Consider the following 23692-nt stretch of genomic DNA (forward strand, 5'->3'; position numbering starts at 1 on the left):
AATGCTGATGGTTAGTGAAGGACTACGACCATAGATCCCGCTTGATAGAATAGGCTTTATTTGTCATTGTGCATTAGATATGTCAAGTGTACTGTAATGTTTTAGTGTAAATGCCATGTGTATAGTGCTGGACTGTTATGTGTTGAATGTGTCTGCATTGGGGACGTTGCTATGGCCTGCAAATGCCAATTACCGGGCAATTAGCTTGATGGGAAGGGAGTGGTGTAGTGTGTAGGGATAGGTCCATTCCCTGTATAAGAGGGGACGGTGGATGAACGTGGGGGGGAGAATGACACGACGGACGGGAGCGCTAGCAATTCGACAGCTCTGGCGACAACAGAGTGAGAAGGGACCCTGGGGAGGCTCCGGACGCGGTGCCTGGTATGGTGTCGAGGCTGACTGTCAACCTGCTCTATGTTCGCCTTGCGAAGGGAAGTTCATTACTCCACCTCACTGAGCTTCTGTTCCACTAGCTCGGTCTGTTGAAGGGTCTGAGTTTGCCTAAGCATTCCTGTCCCGCATTTTCGTTCTCTGCAGCTTGGGGGAGTCCTCGAGGTTGGGGAGCGGGGCGTCACCAGCGCTATTACGGAGGCATTCGTAATGGACAGCGGTGCGCAGATCAGGGTCTACGCTGGAGCAGGCGAAGGCGTGTGTCTGCTGTACTGGACAGTGACTGCACGCTTCACCCACGGTATTCAGCGCGGGGCTACTGCATAGACTGCCTGTTTCATTGTTTTTAATACTGGTGGGTAAGGACTGACCGACCAGTACCAATTTATATTTTTGTCAGTACTGCAGGCTGTGGGGGAGGACAAGGGACTGTTGGGTGTGGGAGCAGGGGTCCCCATGGTTGGCTATTGCCCAGCCCAAGACTACTCCCCTCTTGGTAGTGACTTTGTGGTGATTTTGTGGTTACTTTGCTGTGCTCTGCTGTGGCTTGTTGTGGGTCCTTAAAGTACCTTGCTGTGGGGTGATATTGTTCTGTGGGGGGACTCGCCAGTCAAGGCATAGCTGGCCAGTAAGGGGGGGTCTATATTTAGCACCTAGTGGGGTCCCAGATGCAACTCTTCTGTGCCACAGTCCTGCCTTTTTGTAAATATAAACGTACTCTGTGTCTGGGTATTGTCTGTGACCTGGGAGGATCAGGTACTTGAGCGTGCTGCTAGGTGTGATAGATACTCAACGAAATCCGCTTGTGCAACCACAAAAAAAACAATGCTTTCATCCACATACACCCTTCAACCACGATGCTTGCACGCACTCACACATGACTGTATTAAAAACATAAATAGTTGTGCAGGGTGGGGGGTAGGAGGGTTGTGTGGGTATTTAGTTCTGTGATGGCCCTGGGGATGAAACTGTTCTGTAGTCTGAAGGTGCGGGCTGTGGTGGCCCGGTAGCGTCTGCCAGAGGGCAGCAGGGAGAAGAGATGGTTTGCGGGGTGAGCCTTATCCTTCAAAATGCCACCTGCTCGGCGGAGACAGCGTGTCCTAAAGATGTCTTCCAGGGGAGGCAGTGGAAGTGATACAGTATGTGATGACACCTTCAATGCAACAGTGATAAAATTACTTAAGCAGCTCGGGAGATGGGTTGTTTCTCTTCAGTATTCGCAAGAAGTAGAGCCGCTGCTGTGCTTTCCTGACTGTGGCGGTTGTGTTCATCTTACATTTCAGGTCCTCTGAGAGCATAACCCCCAACGACTTAAAGCAGGAGGTCCTCTCCACTTCCTCACCATTGATAATGAGGGTTTGAGGGTTCGCCTTTTGCCGTCTGAAGTCGACTATGATCTCTTGTCTTCTTGACATTCAGGGTCAGGTTGTTTTCTTTACACCAGTCTGTCAACTTCGTCTCTGTAGGCACTTTCGTTTCCATTCATGATTTGTCCTACCACAGTCGTGTCATCTGCAAATTTGATCACTGTATTTGAAGGATGGGTGTTGGTGCTGTCACATGAGTAGATGGAGTAGAGCAGGGGACTCAATACACAGCCTTGTGGAGCTCCAGTTCTGAGAGACAGGCTTGATGATTGGTGAGGACCCAGTCTCACTGTCTGCGGGCGATCTGTTAAGAAATCCTTAATCCACATACACAGGCTGTAGCTGAGGCCTAGATCAAGGAGTTTGGTGATCAGCCGGTTAGGGACGATGGTATTAAAAGCTGAGCTGTAATCTATGAAGAGTAGTCTCACATGTCTCCTTCTGGTCCAGGTGTGTCAGCGTTGTATGGAGGGCTGTGACGATAGTGAACTCAGTGGACCTGTTTTCCCTGTATACATACTGATGCTGGTCCAGGGAGTGAGGGAGGGCAGCCTTAACGCGCTTCGCCATCAGCCTCTCAAAGCACTTGGCGATGATGGGAGTGAGCGCCACAGGTCTATAGTCATTTAAAGTGCTGATGTTGCTTTGCTTGGGCACTGGAATAATGATTGCCATTTTAAAACAGGTTGGTACGGCCGCTTTGGCTAGAGACATATTAAAAATGTCTGTAAAGACATCTGCAAGCTGGTATGCGCATTCTTGGAGCACTCTTCCTGGAATGGCATTTGGTACCTCTGCCTTCCTTGTGTTCACAGACCTGAGGATGCGTGTTACTTCCTCTGTTGTCACCATGGCTGTGTGCATAGAAATGGTTGAGCTCCTCTGCTAAGGAGGCATTGGTGTTTTGTGGGTGGGTTGTGCCTTCCCCTGTAGTTGGTGATCTGTTGTATGCCATGCCACACTTGTGTTGGGTCTCTGTTGGTGAAGTGGCCCTCAGTCTTCTCCCTGTACCTGGCTTTGGCCTGCTTGATGCCTTTTTTCAAGTTGTGCCTGGCTATGCTGTACTGTGGTCTGTGACCAGTGTTGGGTAAGTTACTTCAAAACAGTAATTATTTAATGATTACTAATTACTTCATCAATTTTGTATTTAAATTAATTTTGTAATTACTCTGTCTGAAAAGTAATTTAATTACTCAATAAGTAATGTAATACATTACTTCTTACAATCCCTATAAACCTTGACAGGATAGACAACAGCAAGGAAAGTCTTTCAATAATTAAATACAAGTCAAACTTGGAACAGTTTAGCCTTTGACCTTTTTAAAACATAGCCTACTAATACATTTTAGTAACACGTGTAGACTTCTTTCATCTTTAGTTACCAAACAATATGTGCATCACACAAAAGCTTAACTTTAAGTTAAACATGACATCACAGGATTCTACAGTACGCAGCAGTAGCATCTCTTCCTGCAATCTAGTTTGCAATAAAAAAATGTAAGCTCACCTTCAAACACTTTCTGCACTGGTGATGTAAATCAAGTTTTGCCTGATAAACAGGTGTTGCTGAGGTGTTATATGTCGATGCCAAAGTATATTCCTAGTCTGTGCAAACTTTCATGGCGATTAAAACCCTTTCTGATTCTGATGAACATGGATCACTGAAAACTGTCGATGCTGCCTTGTGAGGTGCTTCAGTAGGTTACTTGTGCTAGCCGCAGCCACGTATTTTTTTTTTCTCCCCAGGACATAGCTTGCACTTGACATTAATGTTCTTGTTAACTTGTGACAAAAAGGTAAAATACTTGGAATATTTCCATTCGTTAAAACAGCTAGAGCTACTTGCTTCCGCCGAGTCCGAAATCTTCCACTTCAAACCACTAGAGCCCGCGCTTATGCAGCAAAAACTTGCGTCTCCCGTGCAACTGCACTACAGCTAACGATTTTAAAGAGGCAGCGTTCACTTTTACCCTGAAACGATACATTTAGATTTTAATTCAATATTGATTTATACAGAACTGTTAATTCACAGTAGGTATATAACGCAAGTACATTACAAGTAACTGTAATTAAATTACCTAAAAATGAACAGTAATCCCTTGACTTTTTCAGTGGATAAGTAATTTAATTACAGTTATTGACCGCCCCATGGCATCCAAAGCAGAACCAGAATGTCAGACTATTAGCAACATTAGCAACAACATTTGCAAGCCAAAACTCTTTCTAGCGTGTGTATTGACAGGGAGAGCCTAACCTGTCAGCTGTGTTGTCAATGCCTCAAGAGAAAAGTGGAAGTAACCAGAGCTTGCCGTCAAGAAATAGCTCTGGTCGTACGATGTGTATGACGTCAATGACATTTTCAAAGGCTTTTTAGAACAGAAAGGCAACTTTCAAAAAATCTAACACCCAGCGGTGTGCTTTCTTTTGCCTCCCCTTTCAAATTCAGAATTCAAATTACTAGACAAAAAATTTTATCCTGAGAAAAGTGGATTTTAAGGGGTATAGCTCCATAGACCTCCATTCATTTTGCACTCGACCGTTAGCGCCCTCATATGGAACTTGAGTGGAACTGCAACCAGTTCAGAACCCGGAAGTTTCTCGAGAGTGGCAGTTCTCCCTATATTAGACATTCTCTGCTATGGTACTAGTATATAGAGCAGAATACAACAAGAAAAGGAGCAAGACAGTATGGCTGTCACAATATTTTGTCTAACGTATGGTTCATTATATTAGTTCTTGCTGACATGAGATTTCCAATGGGCTGAATTAAAAAAGTATTCCCCTGCAGTTGCATACAGCAGCATTAGATCGAGGGTGATAGCAAACAAGAGGAAGGTTCTTAAAAATATATATATTTTACGCAGTGCGAAAGATGACGTGTCCCCTGTATTCTATACAAATAGGTCAATAAATATTGACACAATTTTGGCTCTGTACGCCACCACAATGGATTTACAATGAAACAACCAAGATGCATTTAAAGTGCAGACTTTCAGCTTTAATTCAAGGGGTTGAACAAAAATATTGTATGAAACGTTTAGGAATTTTAATATACAGTACCCTTATTTCAGGGGCTCAAGAGTAATTGGACAAATTATTAAAATCATAAATAAAACGTTCATTGGAGAATCCTTTGCAGGCAATGACTGCTTAAAATCTGGAACCCATGGACATCACCAAATGCTGGCTTTCCTCCTTTGTGATGCTTGGCCAAGTCTTTACTGCAGCTGTCTTCAGTTGTGGTTTGTTCATGGGTCTCTCTGCCTTAAGTTTTGTCTTCTGCAAGTGAAATGCATGCTCAATTGGGTTGAGAACAAGTGATTGACTCGGCCATTGCAAAATCTTCCACAAATTTGCCTTAACTTTGCTGAATTTGGCTGAATCTGTGCAGACAATATATCCCTATCAGTGGCGATTTCTTTAAACGTCCCATGATATGACAATTTCACTTTAGGAGGTTATTTAACATTAATATCAGTTACCCTAGCCTGCCTTTGGTCCCCCAGTGGCTAGAATTTTTTATAGGTGTAAACCTAGCCCTGGATATTATTCTCTGCCTTTGAGAAAATTAAAGCTGAGACGCTCGGTTTTGAAAATGCTGGTTTTATGACGTCATAAGAGCGAAAGTTACCTCCCCTTTCTCTGCTTTGCCTGCCCAGAGAATCTGTCACGCCCATGAGAAACTGAGCTACTACGACCGTGCGTCGGTTTTTACTCGAGAGACATCATGGCTTGCAAACAAACAAAGTACACGAAAAGTTGCTCAGTGTTTGGTTGTACAAATGAAAAAAAAATTTTTAGTTTCTTCATCTGAGCCTCTGAAGACCCAGTGTCTTAATTTAATTTTCTCTGGAAATGTGTCGACACAACTTCCCAAAGTTTTGTATATCTGCGCCAAACATTTCAGCTACAGCTGTTTCCTCAACTTGGGCCAATACAAAGTTGGCCTTGCTGACCGTCTGAAACTAAATTCTGGATCAGTACCAACTCTCCTTGGTCCAGCTACAAACCTCAGACAAGTAAGTCAACTAACGCTTTATCATTTTGTTGCTTTACTGTATATGGTTACTTTGCTTGCCACCCTTAGAATGTGGCTGTAACATTAGCTCTGCAGCTAAGAGCTCAGTTACTGTCGCTAATGTAAAGGTAGATAGCATCAAGTATGTGTGTGAATACACACACTGTAACGCGAGAGTTGTACACTTCTTTGTTATTTTGATAACCATTCTGCTGTTGGTGTTATGGCGCGGGCGATATCCACCTTTCCCCTCATTGAAATGACTGAGTGTGCACCTGTGCAAACCAGGGTGATCAGATGAGAATGGGCAAATTCGAAGCATCTTACAGCAAGCCATTGCGATACATCCACTGTTTAAACATTAGCGCATGATGCCATCTCTCTCCTCCTTATTAGCATTTAAAGCTACAGACACAGAAACAGCACGTCGTGAGGAAAGCTCATTGTGGGACTGCTCGTAGTGTCTGTAATTATATACCAAGGCTGAATTTCGGGAAAGAGACTTCAGATACAGTCCCAGCTAACAAAATGACATCCCTAGGACGTCCCCTGAACGTCCCCTATTGTTATCAGGACGTCGCAAGGGAACGTCCCCATGACGTTTTTGTAGGGTCCCCTGAAAGTCCTGGGGACGTTGCAGACGTCCATGTAACATCCTCATAACATATAGGGGACGTTCATGGGACGTTTGTCTGCGACGTCATGGGGACGTTCTCTTGCGACGTCCTGATAACTTTCACATACCAAATGCAGAATCAATTTCTCAACCTTAATTTATAGTCACATTTATGCATATAAGGCAAAACTAAACTGAACGTGTTTACTTAAACTCAACAATGTAATTTAACTTCTATATTTTTTTTATCAACTTTAAGTATACCAGGCTGCTGCTAATTATTGTGTATTGTAACTTATGTGAATGTTTCTGAAAAAATATATATATAATTACAGTATAAACAAACACTTTTAAATTAATTAATTAATTAAAATGCATTTTAAAAGCCTGAATTCATTTTTTTATATTTTAATTGTGTCAACCCCTCCTCCTCCCCCTACTCCTATTCCTCATCCTCTCCCTCCTCCTCCTTGTCCTTGTCCTCCACCAGTTCGTCCGGAATCAACACCTGTAACATGAATTAGCTACAGTTAGACAGCAGATCAAATGCAAATAACATTAAGTGGAAGTGCATTTTATCCATATAATGCTCCTGGAGTTATTTTTAGGACCGTAACAAGTGGAACAGAAAGCTTCCCTGACCTTCATTATCCAGATATTTACCATATAACTAATCAACTTTCCTTCATCTTCTCATCGTGAACATTTGTGCAACGTAGAAACAGTAACGTCTGTAACGTCTGAGTCCGTAACCAGGACAACAATGACGCCAAGTGGCAATGACCATAGATATTAGGGTGACCAGACGTCCGGATTTCGGCCAGACGGTCCGGTTTTCCAGCCTTTTGTCCGGACCGCTGTTGCGTGTCCGTCTTTTCGCCCTTTCGTCCTCCTTTTTGACCCTTCCTGCCCACCGTCGCAATTTAACACTCACGTAAGTTTTCCTATGCCAAAAAGAAAGACCTCCTTCTAACCTACGTGGAGTTCAGAACTCCGCTTTGCCATAAGAGCAGCAAAGATCAATATCATACCTTCTGTAAGTTCTGTCGCATTGACGTGAGTAGTAGGGGGAAAGGGGGCTTTAAGCATGCCCCCCCCCCCCCCAAACACACGTGTTTATATTAGTGCTGTCAGTTTAATGCGTTATTAACGGCGTTAACGCAAACCCAAATTAACGGCGTACATTTTTTTATCGCGCGATTAACGCTATTTTTGGCCTAGCAAACTTTGTAGTTTTTTCACATGCTGTTGCAACAACTGCCGACGTTAGAAAAACTACAACACCACACCGGATCTAGCTAGACCGGAAACAAAACAACAGGCGCACACACTTGTTTAGCTTGCGAGCCGTCTAAAGAGTAGTTGCAGAGCCCGTTTACGAATATTAGACATTCTCTGATAGTAGGCTAACGTTACGTTTTGAGTGGATGGCGAGCGCGAGACGCCGAAATGGATGCCAATAAGATTTTAAATGGAAAGTTTACTTTTAAAAAGTTGCCAAATGGTTCCATTGACAAGACCAAAGTGATCTGTGTGTTTTGTCGTTGTAAACTGAGCTATCATCGCAGCACGTCCAGTCTGAAATACCACTTGATGGCCAAGCACACAGCTGATGCGATTCATGCAAATTCTCCGCCCCTCGTCAAAGCCAGGCGATTGCAATGTTGTTTTCAATAAAAAAAATAATTGCACAAAGTAATCCGAACCACTTTTCCATGGTGATAAGAGCATTAAAATTAGAAAAAAGAATGGGACAAAAAGAAATCAAGGGATATTTAGAATAGATAAAAATGTGCGATTAATTGTGATTAATCGCGAGTTAACTATGACATTAATGCGATTAAATATTTTAATCGTTTGACAGCACTAGTTTATATATCTATGGCAATGACAGCCAACTGTCATTATGATACTTTTCTTGCAAAACGTCTTGGTTCATTGTAACTCTAACTGTCCAAAAGTAGCTTGCTACTCTAGAGCTACTTGACCAGCGCTGTAGCCTTCACCTGTTCAAAAGTAGCTTCAGCTGTTTTGTATTTTCTGTATCCTTAAAGAGACAACACCTCTTGTGTGTAGGCATCCGATTTAGAGCTAGCTAGTGCTATCAATAACATTGTTAGCTAGCTACAGTACTGTAAAAATTAAGACGATACAACGTCTCAATTTAGCCGACTTAGAAAACCAGTGCCAACTCAAATTGTCTAGAAATTAATATACATTAATTTTCGATATGGCTATTTCACGTTAGATAAACATACAAATACATAGATATTAGAGCTCAAGTTTGTATTAAAACATATTTACCTCAAATTCTGTCCTTCGAGTGGCCCACCTTCACAGGAGTGCGCTAAATTACTCTAAACTAGACAACTAAAAAACACTATTAAAAACACAATAACAAATGAAGGACTCAAAATTGTATCTTATCCAATATGTAATGATGGTATGCAATCAATGACACAAGTCTGTGTTCTAGAAAGAGTGGTCTGGAGTTGCAGAGGTACGATAATATCAGCTTTAATGCAGCAGTTGGAAATCAACAAGTACAGAGCTCTGGGGCTGTCTACGTTTCCCTACCCGCAACAGAGTTTGGGTTGGTTCACAAAGTCCAACTGGCTATCTGTCCCTGCCCCAGCACATATTATACAGTGCAATTGAAACAGAAATATGAAAAGAGGGTTGAGCTTGTTCTCTCGTGCATCCGGGAGTTTGTTCTTCCCCACGCATCCCACCTGCTCGGGGTGCTGTCTCAGCCCGGTTTCAAGGTTGCTTCCGAGTTCATAAGACATACATTTAATAAGCACAATACATAACTTTAATACATGCATCCTTATGTTGCTGGAACGTCCCGAATGTCCCCCAAAAGTTTTTAACATAATAACAAACATAACATTATATTCCTGGAACGTCCCCTAAAAGTTTAAAATTAAATGTCTAACTGACTAAATTTTGACTTTTTAGGGACTTAACTAACGTCCAAAGAACGTCATAAGGACGTCCTAAGGATAACGTCACGGTATAACCTATAGGGGACCAAATAGGAACGTCACAGAATGTCCCCAGAACATCCCTTGTTAGCCGGCGTATAAGGGGACCACTAAGGCCTATATAAAAGCATAAAAAAAAAAAAAAACATGTCATGGGACCTTTAAGACTGCAAGGGAAGCTCGGCTTCCCCTAAAATGTACTAACATTTATGGTGAAATACGTCCCCATCCATTTCTATGAAAAGTGCTCAGTGGCCCAGTGAGGCAAGCGAGAGTGCGAGACTGGACGCGGCCATCTTTCCACTTCCGACTCTTCCGGTCTAGCTTTAAACAGTGGCTCTTTTTTTCCTTAGCTACGAGACCTCGTGCACGCTTGCACTAGCTTTACACGTCATACTTTGCGACAACCAGTCGCGAGCATAGTTTTTTATGGTTACGAACGTGTGAGCTAAGGCATTGCAGTGGCAGAATCTATGGGCAGAATGGGGTACAAGTCCGATAAGAATCAGAGACATGATGCAAACTTAACGGAAATGTATTCTGTCACTGTATAGTATTCCTTTCACTTGTTTTTTAGACATAGGCTATAGGGCTAAATATTGGGCTATTCTACATGGAACTCATCACATATGTTGCTTTTTTTCTTCGTGATATGATTATGATTTCCAACGCATTGTATCGGATTAAATCAACTGTTGATATGAACAGCTCCGTCGTTGTTCTCGCCAGGCAAAGAAAGCTTAATAGTTATTTTGGTAAATAACTTCCATAATGCAGACTTACCATAGCTTACTGTCAACTTTATATTCAAACGAAATGCCACGAAATTCACACTGCCTTCAATTTATCATCAGCGTAGAAATGTGGCCTGTGTTTTATATGTTCATCCTACAAAACCAAACGCCTATTGATAGATTAATGTGATCTAACAAGACTTGGAAATAGTGTAATAAATAAAGCTTGAGAACTTTTTCTAAAATATACTTTATTGAACATTTGCCTTCAAAAGGGGCATATTCACAGAACCATATAGGCTACAAGACGTTTCCATTAGATGTAAGTGGGGGTGAAACATTGTCACAGAGGACCTTCATTGTCCCACTAAAGCAGTCTGGCTTGATAACACTATCAAAGAAAGAATAATGGGTGTGTTTAACAAAAGCTTCTGAAGGCAAGACTAATATTATTTAAATAGATATAATTTCCTATTGTGGTTAACAGTTAAAGTCTTAATCTTCGTCTTTGCTCCAGATAGACATGTCAACAATCTATGCTCGCGCTTAACATAATATATTTGCCATCATGTCATGAACGTTTTTACGAAAAATCTAATCTGTTTTAAAATAACAGGAAAAAACTATATTAACAACATTTCATGTATGTGTGACAACCATTTGCTAAACTTGTTACAACAAGGCAGGCAACTCAAGCCATTTCTGCCTGTGCTCATTCAATATGTCTATGGCTCATTCAGCTCAATGTAAATCGGCTATCGGCCAATGTGAACTTTTGTGCTCGTGCCCTGTTAGTATCCGCGAGCACATTTGCAGGCAACTTTTATTGACGTAGGCAAATACATGGGGTGCTAGTTTACCCATTTCGGATTGGTTTCAAACTTACCAAAATCTGGAAAAATTATTCTATGAAAAAGCTAGTAGTATGAGCCAGGTTCGAGAATCGAACAAACTTTTTGGGGGGAGATGGTTTTTTAAATGTTGACTAGAGTTAATAGAATAAATACGACCGGAAGAGTCGGGAGCCTAACCGTAAATGCAATACCACCTACATCCACCGGGGCCGTTGTTTCAAGCCGAGGGGTGGGGGTCTGGTCTCTGCATATAGTAGCAGGTCGACTGACTTGATTTCCTCATCATACTAACCCGTAGCGTAACAGTGCATTTCCCTGTTGAAGCCCAGTGTCCATGGACTTCAATGGGGCTGCTTTGAACTGTTTTTTCCAGTGCTTCGAAACTATACGGTCATTAGACAAATGCTGCGATTATGTCCCGCCCACGGACGCTCAGTGTCTCTGGGGGTGAATGGAGGAGTGGGCTGACCTGGATGCCAGGCGTGATGATTGGAGAGTCTGTCGAAAGACTGCTGTAAGCCCTAAACTCTACCTGTAATTTGGATTGCCTCAGTTTGAAGCTTAGAGACTGTACTTTAACCCATATTCATTATTTAACTGTAACTTGAATATGTTTTGGTAAACAGCCAAAATAATGAAACTTGTGTCAGTGTCCAAATATTTATGGACCTAACTGTATGACACCATACAATTCTTCCATTGTAAGATAGGCAGCTTTTGAAAAGAGACAGAAGGAACTAAGGAACAATCTACCACCCGTTGATAATAGTTTGTAGATGCATAAGACATTTTTAGTCCATCAGGAAATGTATTTTCAGTTAACTTTGATGTTTCTGAATCAGCAATATTATAAATAAAAAATGTATTGATGCAAATTCCTGCTAATATTAAGTAAACAATACACTTGAGTTGATGACATCGTTAACACTTTTATTGTGAAAAAGACTTGCTTTCATACCGTTGCCTAGAAACTATACAATCAATAATTTAAAAACAAATGTTCAGCTTATTTTAAGAACACATGCTTACTCCTCAATTAAATTACTCAGCAGCATCAACCAAAGGAAAAATAGTGTTTACACCATTACATTTGCTTATAACACTCGTCCCTTATACAACTGAAAAGTTCTGTGGCCACCCCAGAGCCCTGACATAACATTGAGGTCACATAGCACATTCTTCAATCTGCATTAAATAAAAAATAAAATCCATAAAAGTCCCTTCGGGAAACAAAGCAATGTCAGACTGTATATAAAGAACACCAAGGAAGGTGCTTTGAAAAAAAACCCACCATACATTACTTCAGTCTTAAATTAATGGAAAAAAGGTTAAAGGTAGGTCCAGAAGGCGTGTACTACACCATATGATGTGCAACACCAGAAACAGCACCTTTACCACCCCTTCCGCTTTACAGACTAAAATGGCTGACTGGGGGGTTTCCATCCAGGCAAAAAACAACACAACAACCTTTCCTATTAACACAGAAAAGTAGGCTTCTGGAGAAAAAAGCTTATTTCAAAGGAAAAAAAAAAGTGTCAGGCATTGTGAAAGTTATTTTCTTTTTCTTCAGAGTTCATTCAAACATTACAATACTAGAGGCAGGCAAGCAATCAAATGACCACAAGCAGGCCAGGTGGCTATATATAGTAGCCTCTTAAGACCAGTAAGAAAGTTAACTAAAACACTTAAGTTAAAACTAGTTAATCATCACACACATACAGTATAACGGGAAAGGGGTACACTTGCAGCCCTTGTTAGAGAAAACAAAATGGCCTTTGTGTCAGAATCACCACTCAACCTTATGGCCCAGATTATTTATAAGTTAAGATCCCCACCAACATAAGATTCAAAGTCACAAAGTGTAATCAGACATTGAAATCAATGGTTGGTAAATCAAAATGTATCCTGGTGCCTGCAGGCTTCATTGGGTGATTCTGGAGTTTGAGGCAAGGGCCTCTCCCTGAGATAACAGAGTGGGGTTTAACCTAGCAGAAGCCCAGGGTTCAGGCCCAACACAACACTCTGGACAATCTGTGGTGTACTGAACGGGGTATGACGTCACAGGGGACATGGGTTGGGGGAGAGGTAGGACTCAAGAGAAGGAAGACGGGAAGGAGTAAACAACAAAAGGACAAAGAAAAAAACACAAATATATTAGAGGACTGGCGGTTCCTCTGGTTGATGGAGGGGGAAACAAGCAGTCTGAGTGATCCAGTAGACCGGTGCAGGATGGCGAGAAAGTAGCAGAAGGCTAGTTCGCTGATACTGGAACAGAGGGGGAGGGAGGAGTGAGAGGGGGAGGGAAGAGTGAGAAAGAGAAGGGGGGAGTGGGTCTGACTGTATAAAAAAAAATATATATAAAAAAGTAACTCCAGAGATCTATGAGAGAAACAAAAAAATGTATTATTCAGGAGCAATTAATAATGGGACAGTAGGGGAGTCAGTGCACAGATCTGGAGCAGAGGAAAGAGAAAGAGTGCATAGGGAGAACAAAGTGACAAGGATGGAACAGAGGAGGGAAGAGGGTGAGGAAACCAGAGGTGAAGAAGAAAAGGCGCAAAATGGATGGGGCAGAATAAAATGTAAAATTCATCGAGTCATATTATCAAACGTCGAGTAAGAAGAAAGAAGAAATTCAAGAGAAATTTTTTTGCATTTCCTTGTGAAATATAGTCAATTCATACATTCGAAGTCCATGAAGACTTTCTCCCTTTAAACAATGATTAGCGGATGACTTCTAAAGACTAGGCGTGATACTTTCTGCTTTGTTTATGCCAAATAATACCTCAACATACCCTTCACTTGGGCACTCTCTCATTCCATATTACTGAAACAGAGCCCGTGCCATGCTTTGATCAAAGTTGAAGAAGCAGCCTCAAATATGACTTATTTAAAAAAAGAACTTCCTCCACATGCTGTATAGCTAACACTGGGTACATGTTTTGGCCAGAGAGGAAGAAGTAAAGAAAAAACATTTGGAAATATCATTAACTGTGGGGATAATAAAAGAAAACCAAGAAAATAGTTTGGAGGATACTCAGAACTACAAAACTAGACATGGCAATAGGAAGCCAATAGGAATCCATGTTTACCCTCCAGACATTTGCTCTGTTGTGGTTGTCCATTGGCCAGGTTTGGAACAAGGAGGATATAGCCAGCAGTGATGTGGATATAGCTCACGTAGGACTTGTGTATGTAAAGGTCTCTGAGGCTGTGGTGGTCCTAAGACATCCTGGGGAACGAGCATTCTTGAGGGGTGGGATTCAACAACACATTTATGGCAAAGTGTAACAAGCAGCAAATGTGAGACATGAAAAGTGAAATTCATCAAGTGCTCTGAGCAGGATTCCCCCAGAACGACATCCAGAGGAATGAGAAGAGGAGGAAGGAGAGAGAAAGAAAGGGAAGCAAGAGGGGAAGAAACTGAGTGAAATGATACTCTGTCTGTGCCCACATGCCTCCCTTTGGTGACTGTGGGGAACGTGATGCGAATGGAAAGTTATCTTGAACCCGTCTCTTACTACATCTCCCAGAGGCCTTCAGTTCAATACAGAAACTTACAGATGATTCCCTAGTGGTAGGTCTAAGAAGGTGTGAGAGAGCTCAAGCACCATACAATACAAATCAGGATGGATTCATACAGACTTGGAGTGAAAGGTGCATGCTACTGAATCTAGCAATTGGTCGAGTCAATGGGTCATGCCAAAGAGCCCTTATTTTGAAAAGCGCAATGGTTAGTGGGCACCAGATGGTGCTAATGGATGTCTTCACAAGGGTTGTTATGGCATTAGTTATATCATTGATATTATAGGTAGTGATTGTTGAAATATCAACAGTGTTATACAGGGGTTACACAATGCAACTAGCCACACAGGAAGAAGGGAAGACTTTGAAACCTGAATAAACGACAGTGGATGAGCAGAAAAAGAAAAAGCAACTTTTTTGCATCCTGACACAACCGATTCCATTTCTAAACTCACATTAAAAATACAGGAGGACGTCAAGAGCTTCAAAAATGACTCATAGATACACAGTGATGTACAGAGTGTCTGGTAAAGTTACATTCAAATTTAACTGAGAATGACACTGTTTTGATGCATTGGTTATATTTCTTAACAGGCATGTGTCTTTCATTATATATATATTTTGTTATTGTGTGTGTGTATGTGTAAGGGGGGAGGGGGCGTTCTTTCTTAGGGTTCACAAGAAGGTCCACCGTTCAAAAAGTCTCACACATTTTCTTAGTTTTCATAATGGTTGGGGGCAGTGTGGTGGGTTGGATCGGAGTAGATGGGGGGGGTCTTCAGGTAGGGTAGGGTTCCATTCTACTGGAAGAGTGGCAGGGTGGGCAGCTGTTCCCAAGAGGTCCCCCTTCATCTGACTAAACATGACATGCATCCCCATACACCACCACTCCCTCCTCCCCCAGGGCTAAGACTATGAAATCTTGCAGTTGCTGCGTGTGCAGTTCTGGGGCGGGCTCTGGGGTGGCCGGATGGACTTGGAACGCTTCAGACTGTTGCCCTTGGAGCCACCAGCTGCGCTGGCAAGGGAGTAGGAGCGTCCATGCATCATGACGGCGTTCATGCCATTGGCCATAGAGAAGGACTTGAGGTGGGACTTGATGGCCACGGGCAGTGGCAGCTTGTCGATGAGGTGGACGGGCGTGCAGGACACAATCGCCCGGCAACACAGGTCCTGTAGGCTGAACACTGAGGATGGGGAGAGAGAGAGAGAGGGAGTGGGGGAAGAGAGGGAGAGAGTGGGGGAGAGGGAGATGAGGATTAGCCATGAAAGAGTTGAGACAAAATGCTACCGAACATTGCACCACATCCTATGAGTTAGAACCCAACACTTGACCAAGCCCCAAGAATCTAATATTCTTTTAATGTTGGTCGTCTTTCATCTAATCTAATCATTAATTTCACAGGAAACCTAGCAGTTCTTTTTTACCATACATTTCCAATCATAGTAAAGAGAAACTGGGAAGGATGGAAAGAGGTGTTGTTAAACACAGCCCTAGACCCAGAAATTTATGATGAATGGAACTCCAACAAGACTTAGAAATCCTACTTGACCAATCAACAATCACGGCTTTTAACAAGCATCTGGGGAAACCGGTGCTAATTCTGTCAAGTCCACTAAATACGATAAATGTTGGTTAAAAGCATTATCTTTAACCTCACACCGGAGGGGAACGTTCCAGGCACGTTCTTGGCAAATTGTAAGTGATTTACTCACTTAAGCGAGCCAGGAATTAATTTGCTGTGGGCAAGCTGGGACATAGATAATGCAATCAACTCTCCATCTGCGTCTCTTTTTCTTTCCCACTATAGATGGTCTGAACAAAGAAGTGATGACGGAGTAGGAGAGCAGAGAGAATGAGCTGAACACTGTCTGGACACCGTGGCTGCCATCTTGAAAGATGGCGGTGGTGTATTAGTGCCTATTGGCGTGCTTTGGATCTTGCTGGCGTAATGGGCAGCATCACAAGAGAAGCAGCTGGTGCACTTGAGACACTGCTCCCAAACCCTCTGCCCTCAAAACAGGACAAGCCATTAGGGTTTGGAGAAGGGGGTGAGGGGGACCAGAGGGCAAAGGAGGAAAGGGAAGGTGATTGATGGATGAAAGAGAGGGAGGGAGGAGGAGAGGGCCAGGAGAAAGCAGGATGGAGAAGGGTGGAGCGTGTCAGTGGAAGACACTGCAGAGACAAAAGGCAGGGAAGAGCAGCTGTGTGGACGAAGTCTTTAGCATAGACGACTTTGCCTCCATGCACACAGACACAAACACACAGATTATTCTGTAGCCATCCACACCTCGGTTGGGCTTCCAGAACTTTTCCATGCCGTGCCTCATGAGCACGATGCGTGACAGCTCCGTGAACGACTCAATGACGTTGAAGTTACACAGGGGGCTGACCTCGAAGAAAGTCATGCCGTTCTTTTCGGCGTACGCCCTTGCTTGCTCGGTGGGCACCTGCCGTTTGAACGCCAGATGGAGCCGGTTGCCCACTAGGATCCTGGGTACGCCTGGTGCATGCTAGGAAAGAAGGGGAGATTTTAAGATTAAGGTTTCAAAAATGTGTGTGTTATGGTTTTGTTACTTGTCCAGAGCACATACTGTGCTCAGCGTAAATGAGTACACCACCTTTGAAAAATAACATTTTAAACAATATCTCAATGAATACTAAAACAATTTTCCAAAATGTTGACAAGACTAAGTTTAATATAACATCTGTTTAACTTATAACATGAATGTAAAGTTAAAGGGGTCATTGATCGCAAAACCGAATTTACCTTGTCATAGTTGAATAACGACAGTTTGTAGGTAAAACGGACATACAGTGAACCTCAAAGTCCATTGACATCTCCTATGCCGTCACAAAGGTGGCTCCACCTTTTTGGCTCTGGACTGTACCTTTGTCATGCCCCAAAATTTACATACAGGCCAGTCCACTGGTGTTCTGGCCCAGGAACATAAATGGAGGTTGCGTAGATCTCAGACACTAGTTAAGCTGCACACTGCTCTGTGTACTTCCACGGGAATTACAAAGAAGAAAGTTTGGAAGTTTTTTAAGGATATTGAAAATGGACCACGGTCGTAATTGCAGTGTTCCAGGCTGTACAGGGAATGCTGACACTTTTCATAATCTTCCCAAGGAACCAAACACTCGATGGGCATGGCTGATGTTTGTCTATGAGAAGATCCCTGTGAAGTTGGACACTCAATTATTAATTTGCTCGAACCATTTTACCAAAGACAGTTTTAAAAACCTACAATTTAGGTTATTTAGGTAAACAATTAAAACAGAGAAGCTGTTGCTGAAAAGAGGTATTGTTCCGACCATATGCTCACCACAACCGCAAGCTGTAAGTATGATTTTGTCACTAACAGTTATTAGCAATGCTAACGTCTCCTGTATCCAGCATAGATAGAATGTGTGATGTTTATTGGCAATGGAGTTAACGTTTAACGTTTCATTTTCATGACTGTGTTTAATTCGAATAAATAACCTGTGTTGTCATCAGGGCTCGAAATTAACTTTTTGGCTTACCAGCCAAAATGGCTGGTAGATGAAAAAAAAAAACTATTTTTTACTGGCCCAAATTAATCCTGGCATTTGAAATTGTTTAACATAAACAACCTTTACCTAAGATTTTAATATCATTGTAAATCTCTTTCAGAATGGATTAAACAAAATCAACCAATTTTACTTTTTGAAATAATTTATTAATTCAGTGGGTTCCAGGGGCCTACTACTCCTCTTGCTCAATGTGAGATGGGCTGTCCTTGTCCATGAGGTTTGGTCTTCGCATTGGACCAGCTGGCTAAAAGCAGAATTCCCATATCTGTTGATATGCCCTGCTTGACTTTTTTGGGGTAAAACATTTGTTGTAGAATTGACCAAACTGTAAAATTATTAACTTTGTGACATGACGCGACCACGAAAGAGACATGTCTGCCACCTAGTAAGACTTTGCGGTCTATCTGGCGACGCACTCACTCAAATTTCCAGACTTTCATGACCCAAATCAAAATTCTGATGTGACAGATCAATGAGGAATTGCTTTCTCTCTTAAATGCTGTCATCCTTGACCTTTTTTGTCTTTTTAAATCAAACTATTTGTATTATCCGTGTCATTATCTAGCTGTTAAAAAAGCTATCTTCTCAGTTTTCTGCCACCTAGATGCGTGCACAACTGTTCATGTTGGCGTTGCAAGCTTTTTTAAACCATGACTGGCACGGTAGTCGGGAGCCAGCCCAAAAATCTACACACCATTGGCGCTTGCCAATTTCAAGCCCTGGTTGTCAAGTAAATCTACAATTCACGATACATGATTTGCTCCTTGTAAACCAACCAATCAGTGCGCAGCTCATCTAAGTATTCATGAGCATACCATAAAAGGGAGAAAACCTCTAGTTTCATTCTAGGGCTATTTCACAGGGTTGCATTAGGGCGCATAGAACAGCACCCGAGCCATTTTCAGACCAACCAATGTTACATACCCTATTTGGAGACCTTAAGGAACAGTGTGAAATACCCTATAAAATCAGTCAATGACCCCTTTAATAATATAATTTATAATACCATTTTTTTTGTTTAACTCAAATTAGGGTGATGCAAAAATGAGTACATCCCACTGAAAGTGTCTGGAGCAAAGCAACATTTTAGAATCCAAATCTCTAATTTAACAAGAATTTAACCACAGGTGAGTCTAATTATTCATCACACAGGTGTCCAGCAGACAGTTGACTATGATGTAAGCAGAGAGTAAGCAAACAAACCCCTAAAGTACCCATTAAATGTCTCTGGGCCCTGCTTGTCAATATAGCCCATCTACTATGAAATAAGCTGTTGGGCAGTGGCTAGTTGCTAATGCTAAGAGCTAATGTTTGTCTGCCATGGGAGTCTATGGAATTCTACAAGCATCTTGGAATGAGGCTCCTATACCGTGAGTCACTCCAAACTTAATTTTACTTGGTACATTCAATGGCCTTTTCTCTCTTTTCATGGGGGTTACTGGAAAGTGGAGAACCTTTTAGATGCAGAATGTATTCATAATTGTTTAGTTGTTAGGGTGTTGTGGTCAGTGCTATGACAGCATTGGTACTGCTTGGATTCTGCTTCCAGTCACTGTTGTACATTATTGTGTGTGTGTTTCAGGAAAGTCTGTGCTTGTGTGTGTAGCCGGTGTGTGGTGAAACTTACTCCTCAAGTATGTAACAGGCCACCTGCGTCAACAAATTGCTAGCTTTCCGTTGGCGTAGTTGGTAGTGGCTGCGCTTGGAAGTCGAGAGGTGGCAGGTTTCACTCCCAGTGGAAGCGAACATTGGCCGGTATGACTCTGACGGAGCTTGCAAGACCACGTCTGTTACATGTGCACCAGGGGCATGTTCTGTTCCGCGATTGTGTGCATTGAGGCGTGTGTCAGGCACAGAATGCTAAAGACAATCCTAGAGGGATGTTTCTTGTAAATCTCTCTGATGCTCATCCACCAATCAGGGTGGTGCAGACCACGAACCACCTGTGTAGCAGAGAGTCCACAGACAAAGCATGGTACCATCCACACCTTCCCCTACCCCCGACAAGGGAAGGGTCCTTCCCCTTTTGTCCTTATCTCCCAGAGTAGGAGCTTCAAATTCCTGACCCAGCATGGGGTCAGGAACAGAGACCATGGTCTCACATTGTCAGAACAAAAGGAATTACTTGTAGGAACTTACTTGTGTGGACTTACAAACATTTTCTAAAGGACTACATGGCTCATGGACACTAATTCAAGGACAGTAGTCGATGTGTTATAATGTGTTTGTCTCATTTACCTAGAACGTTGTTAATTGATGTTTGATTATAACTTCCCTTCAGGTATAGTTAAATCAGTCAATCTTGGTATCAAAATAATTGTATCATACTAACAAAACCAGTTATGAACGTTGTATTGTTATATTCTGAAGTTTGAGCATTCCATGGACATTTGAGATAATGGAACTCAAAACTATCAGCCACTTCACACCTCTGGGCAGGTCCCAGGACAACGCCCAGGTGGAAGTAACTGACCAATGAGAGAGGTCACCTTCACAGGGATGACCCCCTGTTCTTTGGGGTATTTAACCCCCAAACGTACAATCACCCCCGCTTGTTCGTAGGATAAACTTGTGGGTGAACGCGTCACTCTCTAACCTATTCCTCTTAACCTGCACCTTCACTGAGCGCCCGGAACTTTGACGAGAGATTCCGATTCTGTTCGTTGGACATAACGAACCATTTGACTCCGTTCTTCAAACCGACAAAAGTAACTGCGATTTGCAATATTTCTTACTTGTGACATATTGGCATGTTGTGATTGAATTGTTGATGTTTGATTGTATTCTACAAATGATTTGACTTAATCATCGTTAGGTCAGTTTCCATTGATCGTCCATTGTTACTGTAGAAGCCTCTTCCTATCTCTACCTCTTCCTCAACTTCTCCCCTCCCCTCCACACGCGCTCTACGCAACCATTGTGTAGCGCGCTCTCATTAGAATTTAGGCCTACTGTACTGCTTTAGCCCAACTAACCCATAACTTGTCTGGTATGTGTTCACTATAATTACATTCTCTTAAATAAATCATTGTGTATAATACTCGCTTATCTCTCACGTTATATGATCTGCTCTACTTTCATAGAATTTACTACTTAAGATTAGACTGATTATTACGAGTGCTATTATTCGATACTATTAAACAAGGTTTCCTCTGTCCCTTTCACGAATCAGAGGTGGTGCCCCCAAGAACTACTATACTTTATTAGAAATTAAGTATTACTAATCTTAAACGAGCAAACCACGCTACACCTGGTAACAGCCAATCTGGTTTCACTTCCAGGGGAATTCTTGAATTGAATTAGTGAGGCAGATATGGTAATCTACCTCTTAACAATTCACAGTAAATTACATTTACAAATATTACATTTAGTCATTTAGCAGATGCTCTTATCCAGAGCGACTTACAGTAAGTACAGGGACATTACCCCAAGGCAAGTAGGGTGAAGTGCCTTGCCCAAGGACAAAACGTAATTTGGCAAGGCCAGGGCAACCTTCTGATTGGTAGCCCGATTCCCTAAGGCATCTGACCCCCATAACCATTATATTCCAGTCTGTGCACATAGAGTGCACCAACCCCCTAGCCATGGACAGACTGGGAGTAAAAATAGGCCCTGGACTTTGATCCAGACCGGCCCACCAGAACCAGCCACCGTATACGCCACCACAGCTGCCTTGCCAATGCATGCACTTTGTGTTTGATGTGATGCTAGTTCCGGAGTTCCAGACTTAATGTGCGCGCAGCGCAAGAGCAAAAAATGTTTGGCCTTTATTTGAGCGCAAAATAGTTTTTTGAGCTTTATGTAAAATAAACATAGTCTAGTGAAGGTATTTTTGTCTCGTAATTTTTCAGCCCACCCTTACATTTCTTCCATCGTTATATAGTCTCTACTAGTTTTCGATCTGTCAGTGTCACTGTCGTGTGTAAGCTAGAAAAAGGGGGCAGGGCTAAGGGCTGCATAGACGTTCATTTGGAATAGACCAACCAGCCTGGGGGGAAAGGGGGGCCAGACAACCGTGTTGCTTCATCTTCTGCCGACATTTTTATTAGGAGTAATAGTAGGAATTCTCCCAGTGCTCCCGATGGCCAGTCCGCTAATGCCCCGAGCCCAGCTCTGATAAGGAGAGGGGCTGGCACAGAAACCTGTAGGAGGTACACCATTTCACAAACCTGCATTTAATGACCCATGTGAGAACCCCAAGGGTATCACATTGAGTCTTGGTGAGAATAAAGTTATTATAGAATTAAGTAAGGCCAGGGACCCTACCATCTAGACATGCCCCCCATCTCTGGCTCCAGTGCAGCTACTGCTTGTGGAGTACTCCACTACCAAGCCCAGTCTGAAAGTCTAGTCCTCTTCCCCCTCCCCCCACCTCACCTCGTCAATCTCCCGGATCCAGCGGTCGATGCCGTCAAAGGACCAACGGTTGGTGATGTCATACACCAGCAGGATGCCCTAAAGCCCAGAAAATGCAGACATATTAAACACTGTACAGTAGATTAGATGCAGGTAGGGTGATCACCATCAAACAAACCAAATGTGGGACAAATACTAAGTTTGTGTGGGACATGTTACCAACACTAAAACATAACCTGAAACTGTTATAATGTCTATCTAACTGATTAAAAACATTTGTATTATGCTTTGTTCTTTAGTACCTTCCAGAAAACACCATTATATCACAACGTAACATAAAATGTCTTTATTCTACTTGTCATTTAAATTCAACATCTCTGAGCCCAAAGGCAGCAGTCATCATGTAGATTACTAGACTGCAAACACTCTTTCTGTATCCCCTTCTACAGGCCTCATCCAGGTATATGTCCTAGCCCAGTCTTTACTTAAAGAACAATGGGCCTCATTCACCAATATCTTCCTACGTAATTTCTTAAATGTATTCTTAAGAAAGTTCCTAAAAAAAATCTTTGTGTGATTCATGAAGCGTTCTTAAACAGCAGAATTGTTTGCAGGTGTGTTCTTAGAATGATGAATCCCAATTTTTTGTAAGTCGAAAGCTCGTGCCCTGTTGCTCCTATTTAGCATAGGTAAACGCCCCGTTAATTCCCATAAAAGGACATGATATGGCAGGGCCGTGTGCACACTCAGAGAAATGTCAAAACAACGTGGTCAAGACGATGGAGGGATCGACAAAAGACGGAAAAACGTAATAATAATTCTGAAGTGGAGGTACAGGTGCAAGAAGTTAGCGACAAACGACACATCATATTTAATAGCGTCAGCTGTGGATACAAAGCAGTAAATAAAACTGATGCATGGAATGCTATTACTCATGCAGTGAACACTGCATCTGGAGAAGTGCGCAAAACTGATGAAGTGAAAAAATAAATGGTTTAAATCTGAATTCTTAAGCAAAAAAACATAACCTAGAAATCAGTTGACTGTTACAAATATCCATGAGGACTGCTCTTGGTAGCGTAAAGCGTTCCAACAGGTAGCCTACTCGTCGCTCTCTGCAAATATATTGGTATGGTCAAGGAAGATGTGATCCCTCCTCAGGGAACGCTCCGCAACATTTTGCAGCAGCAATAAATACGCCATTGTGTGGTGTAGTCCTAGTGTGCGGAAAAAGCCTACTTTGGGCCTTTAAATACAGTGATAAGTCACATATTTGATGGCAAAGT

At 42.4% G+C, this 23692-nt stretch overlaps 1 protein-coding gene across 2 annotated transcripts in view; it reads right to left on the reverse strand.

The window, feature by feature from the left end:
- Positions 1 to 11874: 11874 nt before the first annotated feature.
- Positions 11875 to 23692, reverse strand: part of LOC146253693 (ras-related protein Rab-40C) — a 68431-nt gene continuing 56613 nt past the window's right edge. For both annotated transcript variants that reach the window (XM_084676588.1, XM_084676589.1), the window contains 3 exons: positions 22428 to 22505; positions 16783 to 17005; positions 11875 to 15678 (listed from right to left, as the gene is read on the reverse strand). In XM_084676588.1, coding sequence (XP_084532714.1) covers positions 15404 to 15678; positions 16783 to 17005; positions 22428 to 22505 — 576 coding nt within the window. In that variant the 3' untranslated portion in view covers positions 11875 to 15403. The remainder of the gene's footprint in view (positions 15679 to 16782; positions 17006 to 22427; positions 22506 to 23692) is intronic.

The sequence above is a fragment of the Hypomesus nipponensis genome, chromosome 17 (assembly GCF_054491055.1).
Source record: "Hypomesus nipponensis isolate SF chromosome 17, ASM5449105v1, whole genome shotgun sequence".
NCBI lineage: Eukaryota > Metazoa > Chordata > Actinopteri > Osmeriformes > Osmeridae > Hypomesus > Hypomesus nipponensis.